Below are 15,148 nucleotides of genomic sequence, written 5' to 3'. Positions count from 1 at the left end.
ATACATCATGGTAGCATTGGATTTCAAACTAAACAGTAAAAATACTGCATGTTAAGGAATATTCAAGAATGTTAAAATTATATTATGTTTAGTAGTATTAAAATTATTATATTAATTAAGGTATTAAGATTTTAATATTATAATTTGTACATATTTTTTTTTTAAATTGTACATTTATGCTAATTGTATTTTTTTACAATTATGCTAATTGAAATTAAAAATACACAGTTTCCTAATGTAATAAAAAGTAGGAATTCATATTTGAATATTATGAATTGTTTTAAATAGTATTATATTTCACATTTTATTGAGAATGTAATTAAAAGTAAAATACAGGTCCTTCTCATAAAATTAGCAAATTGTGATAAAAGTTCATTATTTTCCATAACGTAATGATAAAAATTTAACTTTCATTTATTTTAGATTCATTGCACACCAACTGAAATATTTCAGGTCTTTTATTGTTTTAATTTTGATGATTTTGGCATACAGCTCATGAAAACCCAAAATTCCTATCTCAAAAAATTTGCATATTTCATCCGACCAATAAAAGAAAAGCGTTTTTAAAACAAAAAAAAGTCAACCTTCAAATAATTATGTTCAGTTATGCACTCAATACTTGGTCGGGAATCCTTTTGCAGAAATGACTGCTTCAATGCGGCGTGGCATGGAGGCAATCAGCCTGTGGCACTGCTGCGGTGTTTTGGAGGCCCAGGATGCTTCGATAGCGGCCTTAAGCTCATCCAGAGTGTTGGGTCTTGCGTCTCTCAACTTTCTCTTCACAATATCCCACAGATTCTCTATGGGGTTCAGGTCAGGAGAGTTGGCAGGCCAACTGAACACAGTAATACCATGGACTGTAAACCATTTACCAGTGGTTTTGGCACTGTGAGCAGGTGCCAGGTCATGCTGAAAAACAAAATCTTCATCTCCATAAAGCTTTTCAGCAGATGGAAGCATGAAGTGCTCCCAAATCTCCTGATAGCTAGCTGCATTGACCCTGCCCTTGATTAAACACAGTGGACCAACACTAGCAGCTGACATGGCACCCCAGACCATCACTGACTGGGGGTACCTGACACTAGACTTCAGGCATTTTGGCATTTCCTTCTCCCCAGTCTTCCTCCAGACTCTGGCACCTTGATTTCCGAATGACATGCCAAATTTGCATTCATTCGAAAAAAGTACTTTGGACCACTGAGCAACAGTCCAGTGCTGCTTCTCTGTAGCCCATTTCCTGCACACGCCTGTGCACGGTGGCTCTGGATGTTTCTACTCCAGACTCAGTCCACTGCTTCCCCAGGTCCCCCAAGGTCTGGAATCGGTCCTTCTCCACAATCTTCCTCAGGGTCCGGTCACCTCTTCTCGTTGTGCAGCGTTTGTTGCCACACTTTTTCCTTCCCACAGACTTCCCCACTGAGGTGCCTTGATACAGCACTCTGGGAACAGCCTATTCGTTCAGAAATTTCTTTCTGTGTCTTACCCTCTCGCTTGAGGGTGTCAATGATGGCCTTCTGGACAGCAGTCAGGTCGGCAGTCTTACCCATGATTGCGGTTTTGAGTAATGAACCAGGCTGGGAGTTTTTAAAAGCCTCAGGAATCTTTTGCAGGTGTTTAGAGTTAATTAGCTGATTCAGATTGATTAGGTTAATAGCTCGTTTAGAGAACCTTTTCATGATATGCTAATTTTTTTAGATAGGAATTTTGGGTTTTCATGAGCTGTATGCCAAAAATCATCAGAATTAAAACAATAAAAGACCTGAAATATTTCAGTTGGTGTGCAATGAATCTAAAATATATGAAATTTTAATTTTTATCATTACATTATGGAAAATAATGAACTTATCACAATATGCTAATTTTTTGAGAAGGACCTGTATGTCGTTAAATAAGAAAAAACTGTTTTTTATAAATATTTAACTCTGTCACATGAAAAGTATACTCATTAAAAGATACTCATGAATTAAAAAATAAAACAACATTTTTGTCACAGTAAATACATAAAATATGATCAAGACTATGTTTTCTTGAGACTTACTCCAGAGCTTTCTTGTGGCAATCTGTAAAAAGCATCGCATTGCCCGTTTTTGGGGCACTCTTGTCTGTGACCGAAGGCAGCACAGAAAAGAGGACAAGCTGATCTTGGATGTGACTCAGGGAGGTGTAGCATGGACGTGGTTCCAAGACGAAGCTTGGGTTTCTCTCTCTGCTGGCCTGTTGCTGTCAGTCTGGGCGCCTGCTTTGGTTCACGGCTCCCTGGGCAGAGTGCGAGAGCCACGCAGGAAAGACTTACTGCAGGAAATACCTCACCGATTGTTACCCCACAGGGACCGTAAGATGAACAAATGAAAAAAAATAACAAGGATGGAGGAGAGGGGGATGAGATACAGGTCTGGAAATGCTTTCAGCAAAACAGGGCCCTGAATGGCTCTTTAATTAGAGTTATATGAGACGTCATATAGCGTTGCTTTCCACATGATCAGCTCGCTTTTGCTTATTTCTCCAGTCGCTAAATTGGCGAGCAATTGGCTCTGCATTCCCAAGCCCCTCATGTCCCGTCGAATGGAGGAACGGTGGGATCCCACAGGCCACATTAAAGATCAATGGTAAAGGCAAACTATGCCTTTTATTCAGTATTTACATATTACTTCAGTATAATATGCAGAGATAATTTTAAGACATTATTAATGTAGGCTGAAAAGTATAAATTAAGATTTATTTTTATTTGAATGTCATAGTTATGACTTATCTCAATTTCAATCTTTTACCTCATAATTGTAGTGTGTCAATTCCAACTTTTTCAACTGATATACCTCAATTTAAAATTTTCATATAATTATGATTCTTATCTCAATTTCAAACCTTTATCTAACAATTTTGTTGTGGTGTCATAATTTCAGCTTTTTCAATTGACTTCTCAATTTTCTGAAACATCTCAATAATCTCATAATTATGTTGTAGTGTCATAATTTTAACTTCATTGACTGTCATTGACTAACTCACTTTCAGATAAATTTATTTCATAATTAGCACTATCGTAATTTTGAATTTTAATGTCATAATCTCAGTTTCAACCTTTTATCTCATATGTATGATTGTGTTATCATTTTTACTTTTTAACACAATTATGACTTTTATCTGGATTTTAAATTACAATCTCAAAATTATTATGCATCCCATAATTTTGACTTTTTTGATTTTTTTATCTAATTTTTGGCAGAAATGGCCTTCCATTGAATAAAATGTAATAGGTTTTCAAGCTTAAATATTAAAACAATAATAAAACAAATTTCACTACAGCAGCAGCAAGTGGTAAAGGTCACATACAATATTTTGGCTAAAATACATTTTCAACACATGAAAACTTGCCCCAACCAGCAAAATACTTTTATCCCAAGTAAAATCTACAAATGAAAAAATATAAGTATAATTTAAGACCGTTTTAAACTAGGTGGTTGAAACCAACCTACCAAACCAGTAGAGAAAAGTATTTGCATCACTGGACATTTGACACTCCATATTGTTACTGAGATAAAGTCAACTGCCTCACATGCCCCTATTTATATACTTACATGTTGCAACAACAATATTAATCTGGGCTAAAGCTAGTGCTAATCACCAAAAAATCCGCCAAATAAAGCTGCTGCTTGAAAGAACCATGGGAAAGTGGATCAATCAGCCGAACTAACATCAGTCCCTGAATCTGTCAATCAGAAAAGTACAAATCCCTTCAGATATAAGTCTTACTCTGATGTACCATCACTGTAGGACACGCAGAAACAGCCCTGTATAACAAAATAAATCTCATTAAGAAGTTTAATTTGTTTCCCCTTGCTGACATTTACTGCACCAAAGCCTCGGTACAACAGCATGTGCAGAAATGTCATGCAGATGATCACAGCTTCAGTTGGTCTCTGCAATGCATTGCCTATAACCACATTCTATCTAGCCTTTAACCTTCAAGAGTTTTTTTTTAATTCACTTTGCCAACCCAACGGTTTTCTGCAGTTCATTTTAATTTTACAGAAGTTCCTTATATTCATATTTGAATTGCAATTCTGCATTTAAGTCTGTTCAGCTACTTTAGCAGCTTCACCCTTTCCCTCCCTCTCATACCCCCTGCTTTCCCAGGATGCATTAGGGGAGGCTGCTGTCAGGAAAGAAGCTTACAGACATGCAGTGTGTGTGGATGATTACTGCAGCTGATGACAAGAAACAAACTGCAGAAATGTGCTGAGAATGGTTGAACATGACTTGGCATCAGAGAGAAACCAAACATGGTGCCACTAGAAGCTGATGTGTGCCAGCATCTTTAGTTCTCGTTGGTTATTAAATGGAGAGACAAACAGCTTTTATCACTAATACTCAAGGCCAAAACCAGTGGTTTAACCAAGCCTGGAATAATCATCAGCACACTAGAAGTCAAAACCTTGGAAATACTGAATTATAAAAACTTTGATAAATATAATAGAATCAGACAACCAAAAAAGCTCAAATAGAAGCGTTTCCCTTTGCGTAACATGTTTTGCCTACTACATAATTCAATCAATTCAATGTTTTGATGACTGGTCTGGTCTCTGGAACGAGAGATAATAACAGTGGTTTCTCTTTTGTAAAGAAAAAAGAAAGAACACAAGTAGAACGCTTTGTAGATGCAGAGACGGAGAGAGAACAGGCCCGTGGTGTGTGTTTTCCCTCTGGCTGGTGAGTATCAGCTCAATCCAGCATAAACACATGCCTTCATGGTTCATACATTTCCTGCTTCCCTCCACAGCCGAGCGCCGGGCCACACAGGCACAGGACACCACGAGTGTGAGACACTGCGCACAATCCGGGACCTTTCTTACCGCTTCATGCTGACCTCTCTGCATATAAACACACCTTTTGTCTCATTTTCATACGCATGATAAACATTAGCTCAGCACTCACTAATTCTGGGAAAACTGAGCACATTCAACAACAGCAACAACCAAGGCCTCAAAAACAGACCAATCATAATTCAGTATTCCAATTAATTCGTCACTGTCAGTTTGATTTTGAGTAAAGAGAATTCTAAGAATTTTTAGAACGCTAAACCATTCAGGTTGAATGTGTTTCCTCGTCCAAAGAGAGGATGATTGCTTGTCTGTATGCATCTTCTCGCTGCTTGCGAAAACTGTCATTCGTTCCTTTCGGTCCCGCTGCTGTTAACCCTGATCAACTCCCACATGGGAGATCTCAAAAGAACCACGTATTTTCTTTGAGAAGAGACAGAGAAAGAGGGGTTTAAGCATGATAAACACAAGGACAGTCTGTTTCTATTGATGTACACAACACTCCTCCTGCTCTTTTCATGTTATCTGGAGTAGAAAAAGAGCTGAACATCACAGCATGTGTATGGAGCCATTCCTGTCAGACTCTTCTGCCACATCTGTCCTGAACCATTCAAGTTTTCTGTATTTGGACAGGCCAGTCTTTCAAATATTATGGTTTAATTATCTGCAAACTCTGTTTTTGCTGTAGTCAGGATTAGATTTGACATCACAAAACACTGCACTGATGCTGTGTTACAGCTTAATGGCTAAGTCCAAAGAGCATGGAAAGAGTTGTTTAAACAACCGGAGTCCAAACCAGTAATGTTAAACTTCTCACGATTCCCATTCCCACTCATAGGCTCCTCATCTACTGCTTCTTCAACATCGTGATTCGACCCGTCTTCATTTCCTGGTGTCTCTTATCTGTCTTTCTCCTAAAATCTCCCTCTCCATCAACTGTCCTTTTCTCTCTGGCATCACAAGTTGACCAGCGCAAAGCAGGACGTCTTCTTTTCATTCACTCTTAATGGCTTAGGTGAAGTCATTCTTTGGAGAACACACTAAATGACCTTGTTCTCTTTCCCGCTCTCTCTTTCTCTTACTCTCTCTTCTTTGTCACATTGTTTTGGGCTTCCCTCATCTTTAACCACGAGTAATTCAAACTGTGGTCTCAATCAGCTCAGAAAACACACATTTGCTGCCATTCTGCGTAAATGCAGCTCACATTCCTGTGTATATAGCCTCTGTCAAACAGGAAAATAAAACATGACATATACTGTATATACCCTGACTAACATGCTTGGAGCAGTGATGAGTTCTCATCCAGGCCACCAGGGGGCGTTGTGTGCCTGGAGAGAGTGGGGAAATTTCCCTCGGGGACTGACAAGAAAAACATGCCACAACAGAGACGTTATTTAATAATAACCGATGAATGTTTATGTATCTATAATGGTTTCGTGCTTGTTATGGAACATCGCCACTAAATTCCACCATATGGTGTTTAATTGAAACGTAACGTAAAACGCACAACTGAATGTTCAGTTCCAAATAACTCATTTCTGGCCCTGAAAGCTACAAACACTCTTTCATCTAATTGCCTAGAACTCTTTATGCAACCGCACTAATGTAATTTACCATTTTGCCATCACTTAAATCTGATTTCTACTAAGGGTTTGGTGGTATGACCAAAACCCCTATCACAGTATGAATATGATAGAACTGGAAAAAAGTACAACAAAACTGCAATAATATAATAAAGCAAATGCTATCGTGCTTTGGTGTAGATGCTAATTTAATTATCGTTCTTGGTGTGAACCTAGCAACCACTCAGAACACCAAAGCAAGTCGTTATTTGAACACCTTTATTGCAAAATCTGTCTATTGTGGATAAGATTCATATATATAATGGCAAAAGTATCACGTGATGTAAATTCCTAGTTATTTATTCAAAAACAGAAATGTCTCTTTTTTCAATCTCTGTCTACCTTATCATAGAGACAGCAGGACACGTTTTACAGATTTTTCTGTTACGCCTAATTTTACATTCATTCTAGTCTATTCAGTGTCGAGGCAGAAACTTACAGATGGGCGAATGAGTGACCGGTCTCATTAGAGAATGATTAGAGCAACATCTGTTTACAGTCGTGGGCTGTAATGTGTGTGCGTGTGGAGGGATTGGGGATAACAGCCCTGTGATGAGGAACATGATTGCCACATTAAACTCGCAATCTGAGAGGTTAGTACTGGGCCACGGCCGAAACACTGCATGGCTTTTATTAAAATCATTACTATCCAGCCATTGTTTCGATTACAGATAAACCAAATACATTGAGGAAATAAACAAAGAATTAATCTCAGCAGCATAATAAAATATACTGCTGTCCTAAAGTGGAGTTGCACCACTGACACGCCACGGCTGTTTTCACACAGAGCACCTCTTAGCATAGAAAATTCAGAAACAATTTAAAATCATATCTTTTCCTGAAAAAATTAAATACAATAAAATAATAAAATTAAAAAAACATTGACATCAATCTAAGGACATTGATTAATCTCATATTAAGTTCACAAAATATGCAAAAATGTACATGTAAAATGTATAAAATGTACGTTTAAACGCAATTTAAAACTCATGCTTTTGGTATTTTCCAGAAATAAACATGAAAATTCCATATCTATGAAAACCCATTTTACAAAAATTATCTTTACCAAGAAAGTGGCAAGATAAAACACACTATTTTCTGTTTCTGTTTTCACATAGCATCTTTAGGTTATAATAACAATTTAAAATCCAGGTTTTGATTTTCAAAGATTTATTATAAAATGTAATAAATATTTTCCCAAAATGCAATAAATCCATTTTTTTTTAAATGCAATAAATCCATATGAAAGTTACTTTTCATATTAAAACTGATGAAAATACACAACATAGTAAGTTGATCTACATATGCCAGCCTCTGAACTTAGTCAATACTAACCTATATACAGGCACTGGACTAAAAATGCATTCATCAGTCATCGCTCCCAAAATTAATTAAACGGGTCACCTTGTTAACCGCAATAAAATAAAATTTCATCACAAACAAATGAACAACATCACATTAGACTACAGAAATTCCAAAATTACATTTCCCTTACATTCAACTTCCAAAAGTGCATTCATTTTTGCCATGTTACATTCATTTAGTGCTATGTGCTGTATTAACAAAAACATACTGTAAATGGCATTAATAAAAACACTACCACTTACAAGCTACGCAATATCACGTTCATAATCGAATGCGATTCATTTAATGATTGTCTAGAGTGCATGCAATGGTGCGCTGAGATTGGTTGTTACGGTTTACAGTACATGGAATGGTGCGCTGTGATTGGTTGTTACGGTTTATAGTGCGTGGAATTGTGCGCTGTGATTAGTTGAGCGGATATATCGCATACTGCAAAAAAGGGAGTCGCGGTTTGGGAAAAAAGGGAAAAAGCATGACCTAATAACTAAAAATATTGCATTTTGTGTAAAAAAATATATATGATATTAAAATGTTACAAAATTATATTTAAATTATAAAGCATTTTATTTACATTTTATAAAAATGTTACAAATAAATTCAACAAATTTAATGAAATATTACAAAAAGTAAAAATAATATAGATAAATGTATAAATACAATAAAAATAATACAACATTTACATAATATTTTAATATAAACAATTAATTAAATACATTACTATATATTTATGCATTTTTTTATGCATTTATGCATTTATGCATTTAGCAGACGCTTTTATCCAAAGCGACTTACAGTGCATTCAGGCTATAAATTTTTACCTATCATGTGTTCCCGGGGAATCGAACCCCCAACCTTGCGCTTGATAACGCAATGCTCTACCAATTGAGCTACAGGAACACTTTATATTTTTATAATTTTATAATATTTTTATATATATTTAGAATTTTTTTTTATCACCTCTGACGTGGGACACATTTAAAATCTCTCATGCTTAGTTCTCAACAACAAAAAACACTTTACAAAAAAATAATTAGACTCCAAAGTGAACCCTATTCATTGAAAGTGCCATGTGCGTTCGCCGAAGAGGTGAAAGGATCAAACCCAAGCAGCCGAAACGAGTGAGAACGAAAGGAGGAGGGGGGGTATGAGAAAGACAGACGGGACGTGGAGAGCAAGCAAGAGAGGCAGACACGTGAGGGGGTTAAAAGTAACAGAGGGTTTATTGTTTACGATTCTTTGGGGAGGGGAGCATGGAGACACTGTGAACACTAGCCTGGCACAGCGCACAGGGCTCCGGCCAAACTGGGCCGCGATCCAGCCTCTACCCTGCAGACAGACTGAGAGTCGAAGCTCATGCACAAACACACACAGAGACAGACGTGCGCAAACATACGTCCTTCCACTTCCACTCAAGTTCTCAGTGCTAACAGTCACAAACGTTTATCATGTTTAAATCGAACATTTGCGTTTTTAAACCTGACAAGACTGAAACTATTCATGAGAAACCAATACGATGACAACTACAGCCACATGAGCGTCAATGAGAACGCTAAGCTAACAGCTACGTTTTGTGAGGCCTGGAAATGCAAGCATTCACTTCTCATTTCTCTCCTTTCCTCGCTCTCTCTCTCTCTCTCTCTTTCTTTCTGTGACAGATTTTAACCAAATAGCAGCAAACAAGCAATTATTCCTGGCAGCCCGAGTCCATGGTTCCTTTCCAAGAAAGAGCAGAGGGAGTGGGGGTGGATGAAGTCACTCTGACAGATGGGATTTAAATCAATATTACATTATATGTCCTTATTTATTAAAAAAGAAACAGGAAACCCAACCGAAAAAGGGCCCAGAAGAGCAATGTGCTGCTTCTCGTTGATGGAATAATTGCTTTAATACATTTTTTTTCACCCTTCTATATCACTTTCTTCATTTCCTTTCACCCTACACACACACACACACACACATCTTGTCTTTAGACACTGTGAACTCTGGTGTATAAAATAATGGGGTGAAAAAAGCCTTAACAGAAACCATCTGGAATGGAGTTTAAGACTGAAAAACCTCCAAAGTTCCATTGTCGAATAGGAAGAGGAGGACGAGGATGAAGATCACTTTACAAAAACATCTGCAAATGCATCGTTTCTGCAGGTTGGGCAATGGATACGGCACCGACACTTCAAGCCTGTCTCATTAGAAATGGTAATAATTTGCATGAGATGGTAAATTCATAAGAAATTGTAGAAAAATATGACCCTCTTTGAACATTCATTTCCTGTGAGGTTTGACATTTCTGCAATCCTGTCACCACAATTAACTGTAAACTATACGTTTCTATGTTCAAATTCAGTTTAAGGGGCCGTTCACATTTCAAATCTTTTGCACACTTCGTTATTTCAACTGTAAGACGCGCGGCAAGTACACGCAAATAAAGAGCGACACTAGTTTTTTTCAAGGCGAGTCTGAACCGCAGCGAGAAACAGCTCAGCTTTTTCAGAATACTGTAAAAGCACACAGATCATGTGACAAGAACCAACCAATCACCTTCACTCTTTCTGTAACAACATTGAAAGCTCAGCCAAGATGGAGGAACAGCTGATCATAGCTTTACAGAGATAGCCATATTTAAATAAATTTTGCGTAAATTTAGTAGCATAGCTACTGAAAGCGATTTTCATAATTCAAGAATCTATAAGACAAGAAAACCTGTCTATACCATGCATTTCACACATGCATGATTGATATAAAAAAGGACATTAGCTTGCAAAGCTCCAACAGTGCTTCAGGTTCTTGCTGAACACATCAGCCGTGTGTGAAGCATGATGGGAAATCATTTGTGTGAAGTCATTGTTATGTGGTGCCACGAATCCACATTGCTATGTTGTGTGTTTGGCCCTCTCGAGTTTGTGTTGGCATCCGACCAGAACACGGTGTTAGCAGGGCCCGGTTTCTATGGAGACTGATGCAAATGGCAGAAAGAGGCTAAGCAGCGAATAGCATGTACTACCTTTTCAAGTAGTACCTAGCTGATCCTGTCCTGTTTATCAGTAACACACAGGGTCTTCAAGTGGGGCATGGGCTTCAAGATGCTAAGCCTCTTTAAAGTCAACATGATGAATCCAAACTGACCTCGTTTGCTCTGATCCACGCTCCTCCTCTGATCGGGAACAATTTACTGGTGCATGTTGGTCTAAAGAAAACAACATCTTCAACATTTTCACTAGATTTTCTGGAGCTCATAAGTAGAGCATGGCGATATCAACGTCAAGGTTGTGGGTTTTATTCCCAGTCAAAGCAAGAACTGAAAAATTCGACTGATTTACTGATGAGCATTAGCTGCTTCCAGCGCCGTCTACATGTTTTCTCTTCTTCTATCTCTGTTCTGACTGAGAGGAAGCTCATTCACTGCTCATGTCACTCATATTACGTGTTTATAACTCAAAAATAAGTTTTTAGTAAAAGCACAGTATAAATCCTATAAATTATGATGCTACAGTGTGCATGACTAGTCATGTAACGTGTTTTCGTAGTGTGGACCGAGATCTTTGCTGAACCGCAGTAGAAATGCTAGTATGGATCCTTTCCATAAAACGTTGTTTAAAAACGAAAACGCACTAGTGTAAATGTAGCCTTACATCGCTTACACACTACATCCTTACGTGTGAACCACGTCTTGGGGCAGAACCGGCGTAAACTTTTTTTCTGGATGCCTCACTAGAGCCAATCACCAGCACATGATTTAGGCACATCAACCATGCTGCATGCTTATTGGCTCACTGACGTTGACGAGATTAACCGCTTAGGTATCGAAATTTTGTATCGAGAAAAAAAAGAAAAAAATCGATACTCAATGCAATTCGATTTGTGCCTAAAAAGTATTGAACTCAATACCCAGTTCTAGTCACAGTTCCCATGCAGAGTCTTCCAAATCAGTCACTTATGAAGTTCTGTTTTAGTTACAATCCTGCCCTTAGAAGTCAGTTGCCTATGTAGGCATGAATCAGCTCAACAAGTTTTGAAACAAAGCTGTAAAGTTCAATTAAAAAAAAGAGAAAACTTTTCAGAAATATGAAACATTAGAGAAAGTGTTTTGTACAGGGTACTTTTGTGTACAGGGATTTTTTTTTTATTTTAAAAAATTAAACATGTTCAAAGAATGAGAGCGAGGCCCAACAGGGCTAGGAGTGCAGCTCTAATTTGATGATAATAGGGATTCAAGCATGGATATGTTAATAAAGGCATTTATAAATGCAGTAGAAGAAACAAGTTGTTTTCTTACCTGTGGTTGAGATGCATTGAGTGAAGCCACAGCACATGAAATGAGAAAAAAAAGGAAAAAACAGATAATAAGTCAGGGTCTGTATGCACTATACACCTTAAGTCCAGTGATGAGTGTGTGTTAAAGAAGCCATCAGAGGATGAAGAGATCTGGATGGCAGTCTGAAGAGTGTGAAAATGATTCAGTACGTCTTGAAGTGTGATTGTGTTTGCGTGTGGTGGGAATCTGCTTGTATGTGAAAAAATCCTAATTGGAGTCTTTTGTCTTTCCTTCCATCTGTAGTTTATCAATCTGAGGGGCTTCGAAACTGGAAGTGCTTTCATAAGAATTACAAGGCTTTTCCTTCACATGGCGAGTGCTGAGAGGCTTACATGAACTCATACTGTCCTATACACATTCTCAGTGTAGCTTGCAGCAAAGCTTTCTGCTGTTTGAGAAGTACAATGACTGCACATGTTGAACAATTTTAAAGCATAAACACATGCCATGCAAACTCAAAAATGAGCCTAAGGCCTAATAGCTTTAATCAGGTAAGTGTTGCAATAAGTGTGTTGCAATAAATAAATAAACCCAGACATAAAATTAAAATCACTAAATTCCATAAAAATTTTAAGTAAATAAAGAAAAGAAAAAATCACATTTTGAATAAGAAATGTCATACTATAATAAATAAATAATTATAATAATAAATAAATCCCAAAATGAATAAAAAATAACGAATTCCAACAATAAATATGAAAATTAATTAGTCATTTAAAAGGTAGAAAAAAGTAATATTTTAAAATATATATTATAATATATAATTATATTATATAAATAGACAATAAATAAATAAATTCCAAACAATACTTTTTTAAATAATATATAATAACATATGATTCTATTTAAGTGAAATTCCATAAAAAAATATAAAATAAATCCAAAAAAAGTCAAAAATAAATAATTAAAAAATTTAATACCATAAAACAAGCATTTAAATATTATATAAATCCATAATAAATAAATAAATAATAAAAAATAAATTCAAACATAAATATGCTCCATAAAATAAATAAATAAATAATCAATCTGATGAGGTAGCTTCAGCAATCCTTTACAAACAGAAACATGTTGCAATTTGATTTAATTTGGACGAATTCCTCTGACAAATGAACACAGCTATGTTCCAAAAACCAAGCGACCTGCAAACGTAGGCAGTATTTTAAGGTGTCAATGACGTGAAGCAGACTAGAATAGTGAAGTAGATACTATTTCACCAAATATTTGCATGCCGTCTAATTTTATGCTCATTAGAGTATCAGAATCAGATAGAGACTTGTTTTCAAACACACTACAGCCATTTGAGGTTTCACAATAAAAGCTTGTAAAAGCTGTTTTCATCAGAGCTAGTTCCCCTCCAGTCAGGTGAAAGGGTCTGGAAGTGATCTAGTGTTGAGGAGAGGGTGAAAGAGAAAAGCAGAGATGGGGGTAGAACAGGACAAAGGGAGGGGGGCAGATTGTTTTAACCTCTGACCCCGACACACTTCACACTAACCACTTCAAACCCCAGCGTCCACCAGTCAGAGACCGCAGGATGAGGCAACATCTGTGAGCAGCTGACCGCACATGAGTCAGCTGGGACACACTGAGTACTGCCATTCAGATATTTCATAGAAGTGATATAGATCATACAATATTATCATATGCAATCACAATAATACATTTTATGACAACCTGACTTGTGTAAAACAACTATTTTGCAAAAAAAATTACTTATATGTTTGTGTTAAAATTAATAGCCATTATAATGTCTAAAAAACATGTATTATACTTATACAAAGTCTAATATATTCAAATACTTGTATAATCAGTTATCTCAAATAAAAGGTTATACTAATTAAAAATAATAATGCCTTGTGAGATATATATATACACATATAAGAAGTGGTAAAGACGTTTTTACAAATATTTGTAAAATGCATTAATAAAATAATATTAATAATTATTTTTATGAAATATATTTTTTTTTTTTACAAATAATTGTAACCACACCTTTAAAAACTAATGCAACTTCAAAATAAACTATTTAATTTAATTATTAAACTAATATAAAATAGAATAAAATAAAATTGAAAAAATGTGATCGCTCAGGAAAAAAAAACGAAACCTTTCCTTCCACGTCTTTAGCTCCTGTCATATGACCCTGCTTTTCCTCTTCCTTATAAACACGTCTGCCATTCTCATATTTACACACATAAACACAATAAATCCCAGACATATGTGAGCAAGCACAAGAAATCATGAGTCTGGACATACAAGGAGCTCAACAAACCTTCATGCTGGAGCCAACAAATCTCACGTCTACACACACACTCACTGTAATCCTGACAGTCACCCGGAGCAGATCCAGGGGAAGCTGGACATGTTGAGGTTTATCTTGTCTACACTGTGTAAAGCTGAGACACAGCAATAGTATGAATGTGGTTTCCTAATTTACACTCTCTCCCATCCTGATCACCAAACACATGTAAACACATATCAAAGACACACACAGGAAAAGACAGATATGAACAAATGTGTTTCTGCTGTATACTTGACTTATATGCACTCTTATCTGCTGATGAGGAACGCAAGCGTCCAGAGAAACTACTGTGAACCCCATAGCAGCGATTATACAGTCATACATCATCCCAAAACTCACAGCATCCACATTAAAACTGTAGAATGACATCCACTTAAGAGGAAACACAAAACCTTAAAGGGTTAGTTCACCCAAATATTAAAATTATGTCATGAATAACTCACAGTTTATGATATTTTAGATTTAGTCCGAGAGCTCTCAGTCCCTCCATTGAAGCTGTGTGTACGGTCTACTGTCCATGTCCAGAAAGGTAAGAAAAACATCATCAAGTAGTCCATGTGACATCAGAGGGTCAGTTAGAATTTGTTTAAGCATCAAAAATACATTTTGGTCCAAAAATAACAAAAATTACGACTTATTCAGCATTGTCTTCTCTTCCGGGTCTGTTGTCAATCTGCGTTCACGACTCCGCAGTGATGTCACATGGACTACTTTGATGATGTTACCTTTCTGGACA

At 36.7% G+C, this 15,148-nt stretch overlaps 1 protein-coding gene across 8 annotated transcripts in view; it reads right to left on the bottom strand.

Annotated features, from left to right (window-relative positions):
* LOC127954857 (nuclear factor 1 X-type-like) overlaps positions 1-15,148 on the bottom strand; it is a 159,100-nt gene that overhangs the window by 51,887 nt on the left and 92,065 nt on the right. Inside the window, exon 6 of one of the 8 annotated variants that reach the window (XM_052553423.1) lies at positions 11,922-12,071. The exons of the other annotated variants lie outside the window; for them this stretch is intronic. Within the exon in view, the coding sequence (XP_052409383.1) occupies positions 12,022-12,071 (50 nt within the window). The 3' untranslated portion in view covers positions 11,922-12,021. Of the gene's footprint in view, positions 1-11,921; positions 12,072-15,148 lie in introns of those variants that run through there. 8 annotated transcript variants of the gene reach the window in all.

The sequence above is a fragment of the Carassius gibelio genome, chromosome A3 (genome assembly GCF_023724105.1).
Source record: "Carassius gibelio isolate Cgi1373 ecotype wild population from Czech Republic chromosome A3, carGib1.2-hapl.c, whole genome shotgun sequence".
Lineage (NCBI taxonomy): Eukaryota > Metazoa > Chordata > Actinopteri > Cypriniformes > Cyprinidae > Carassius > Carassius gibelio.
Note: the sequence above shows the minus strand (reverse complement) of the source record. Positions and strands in the feature narration are given on the sequence as shown.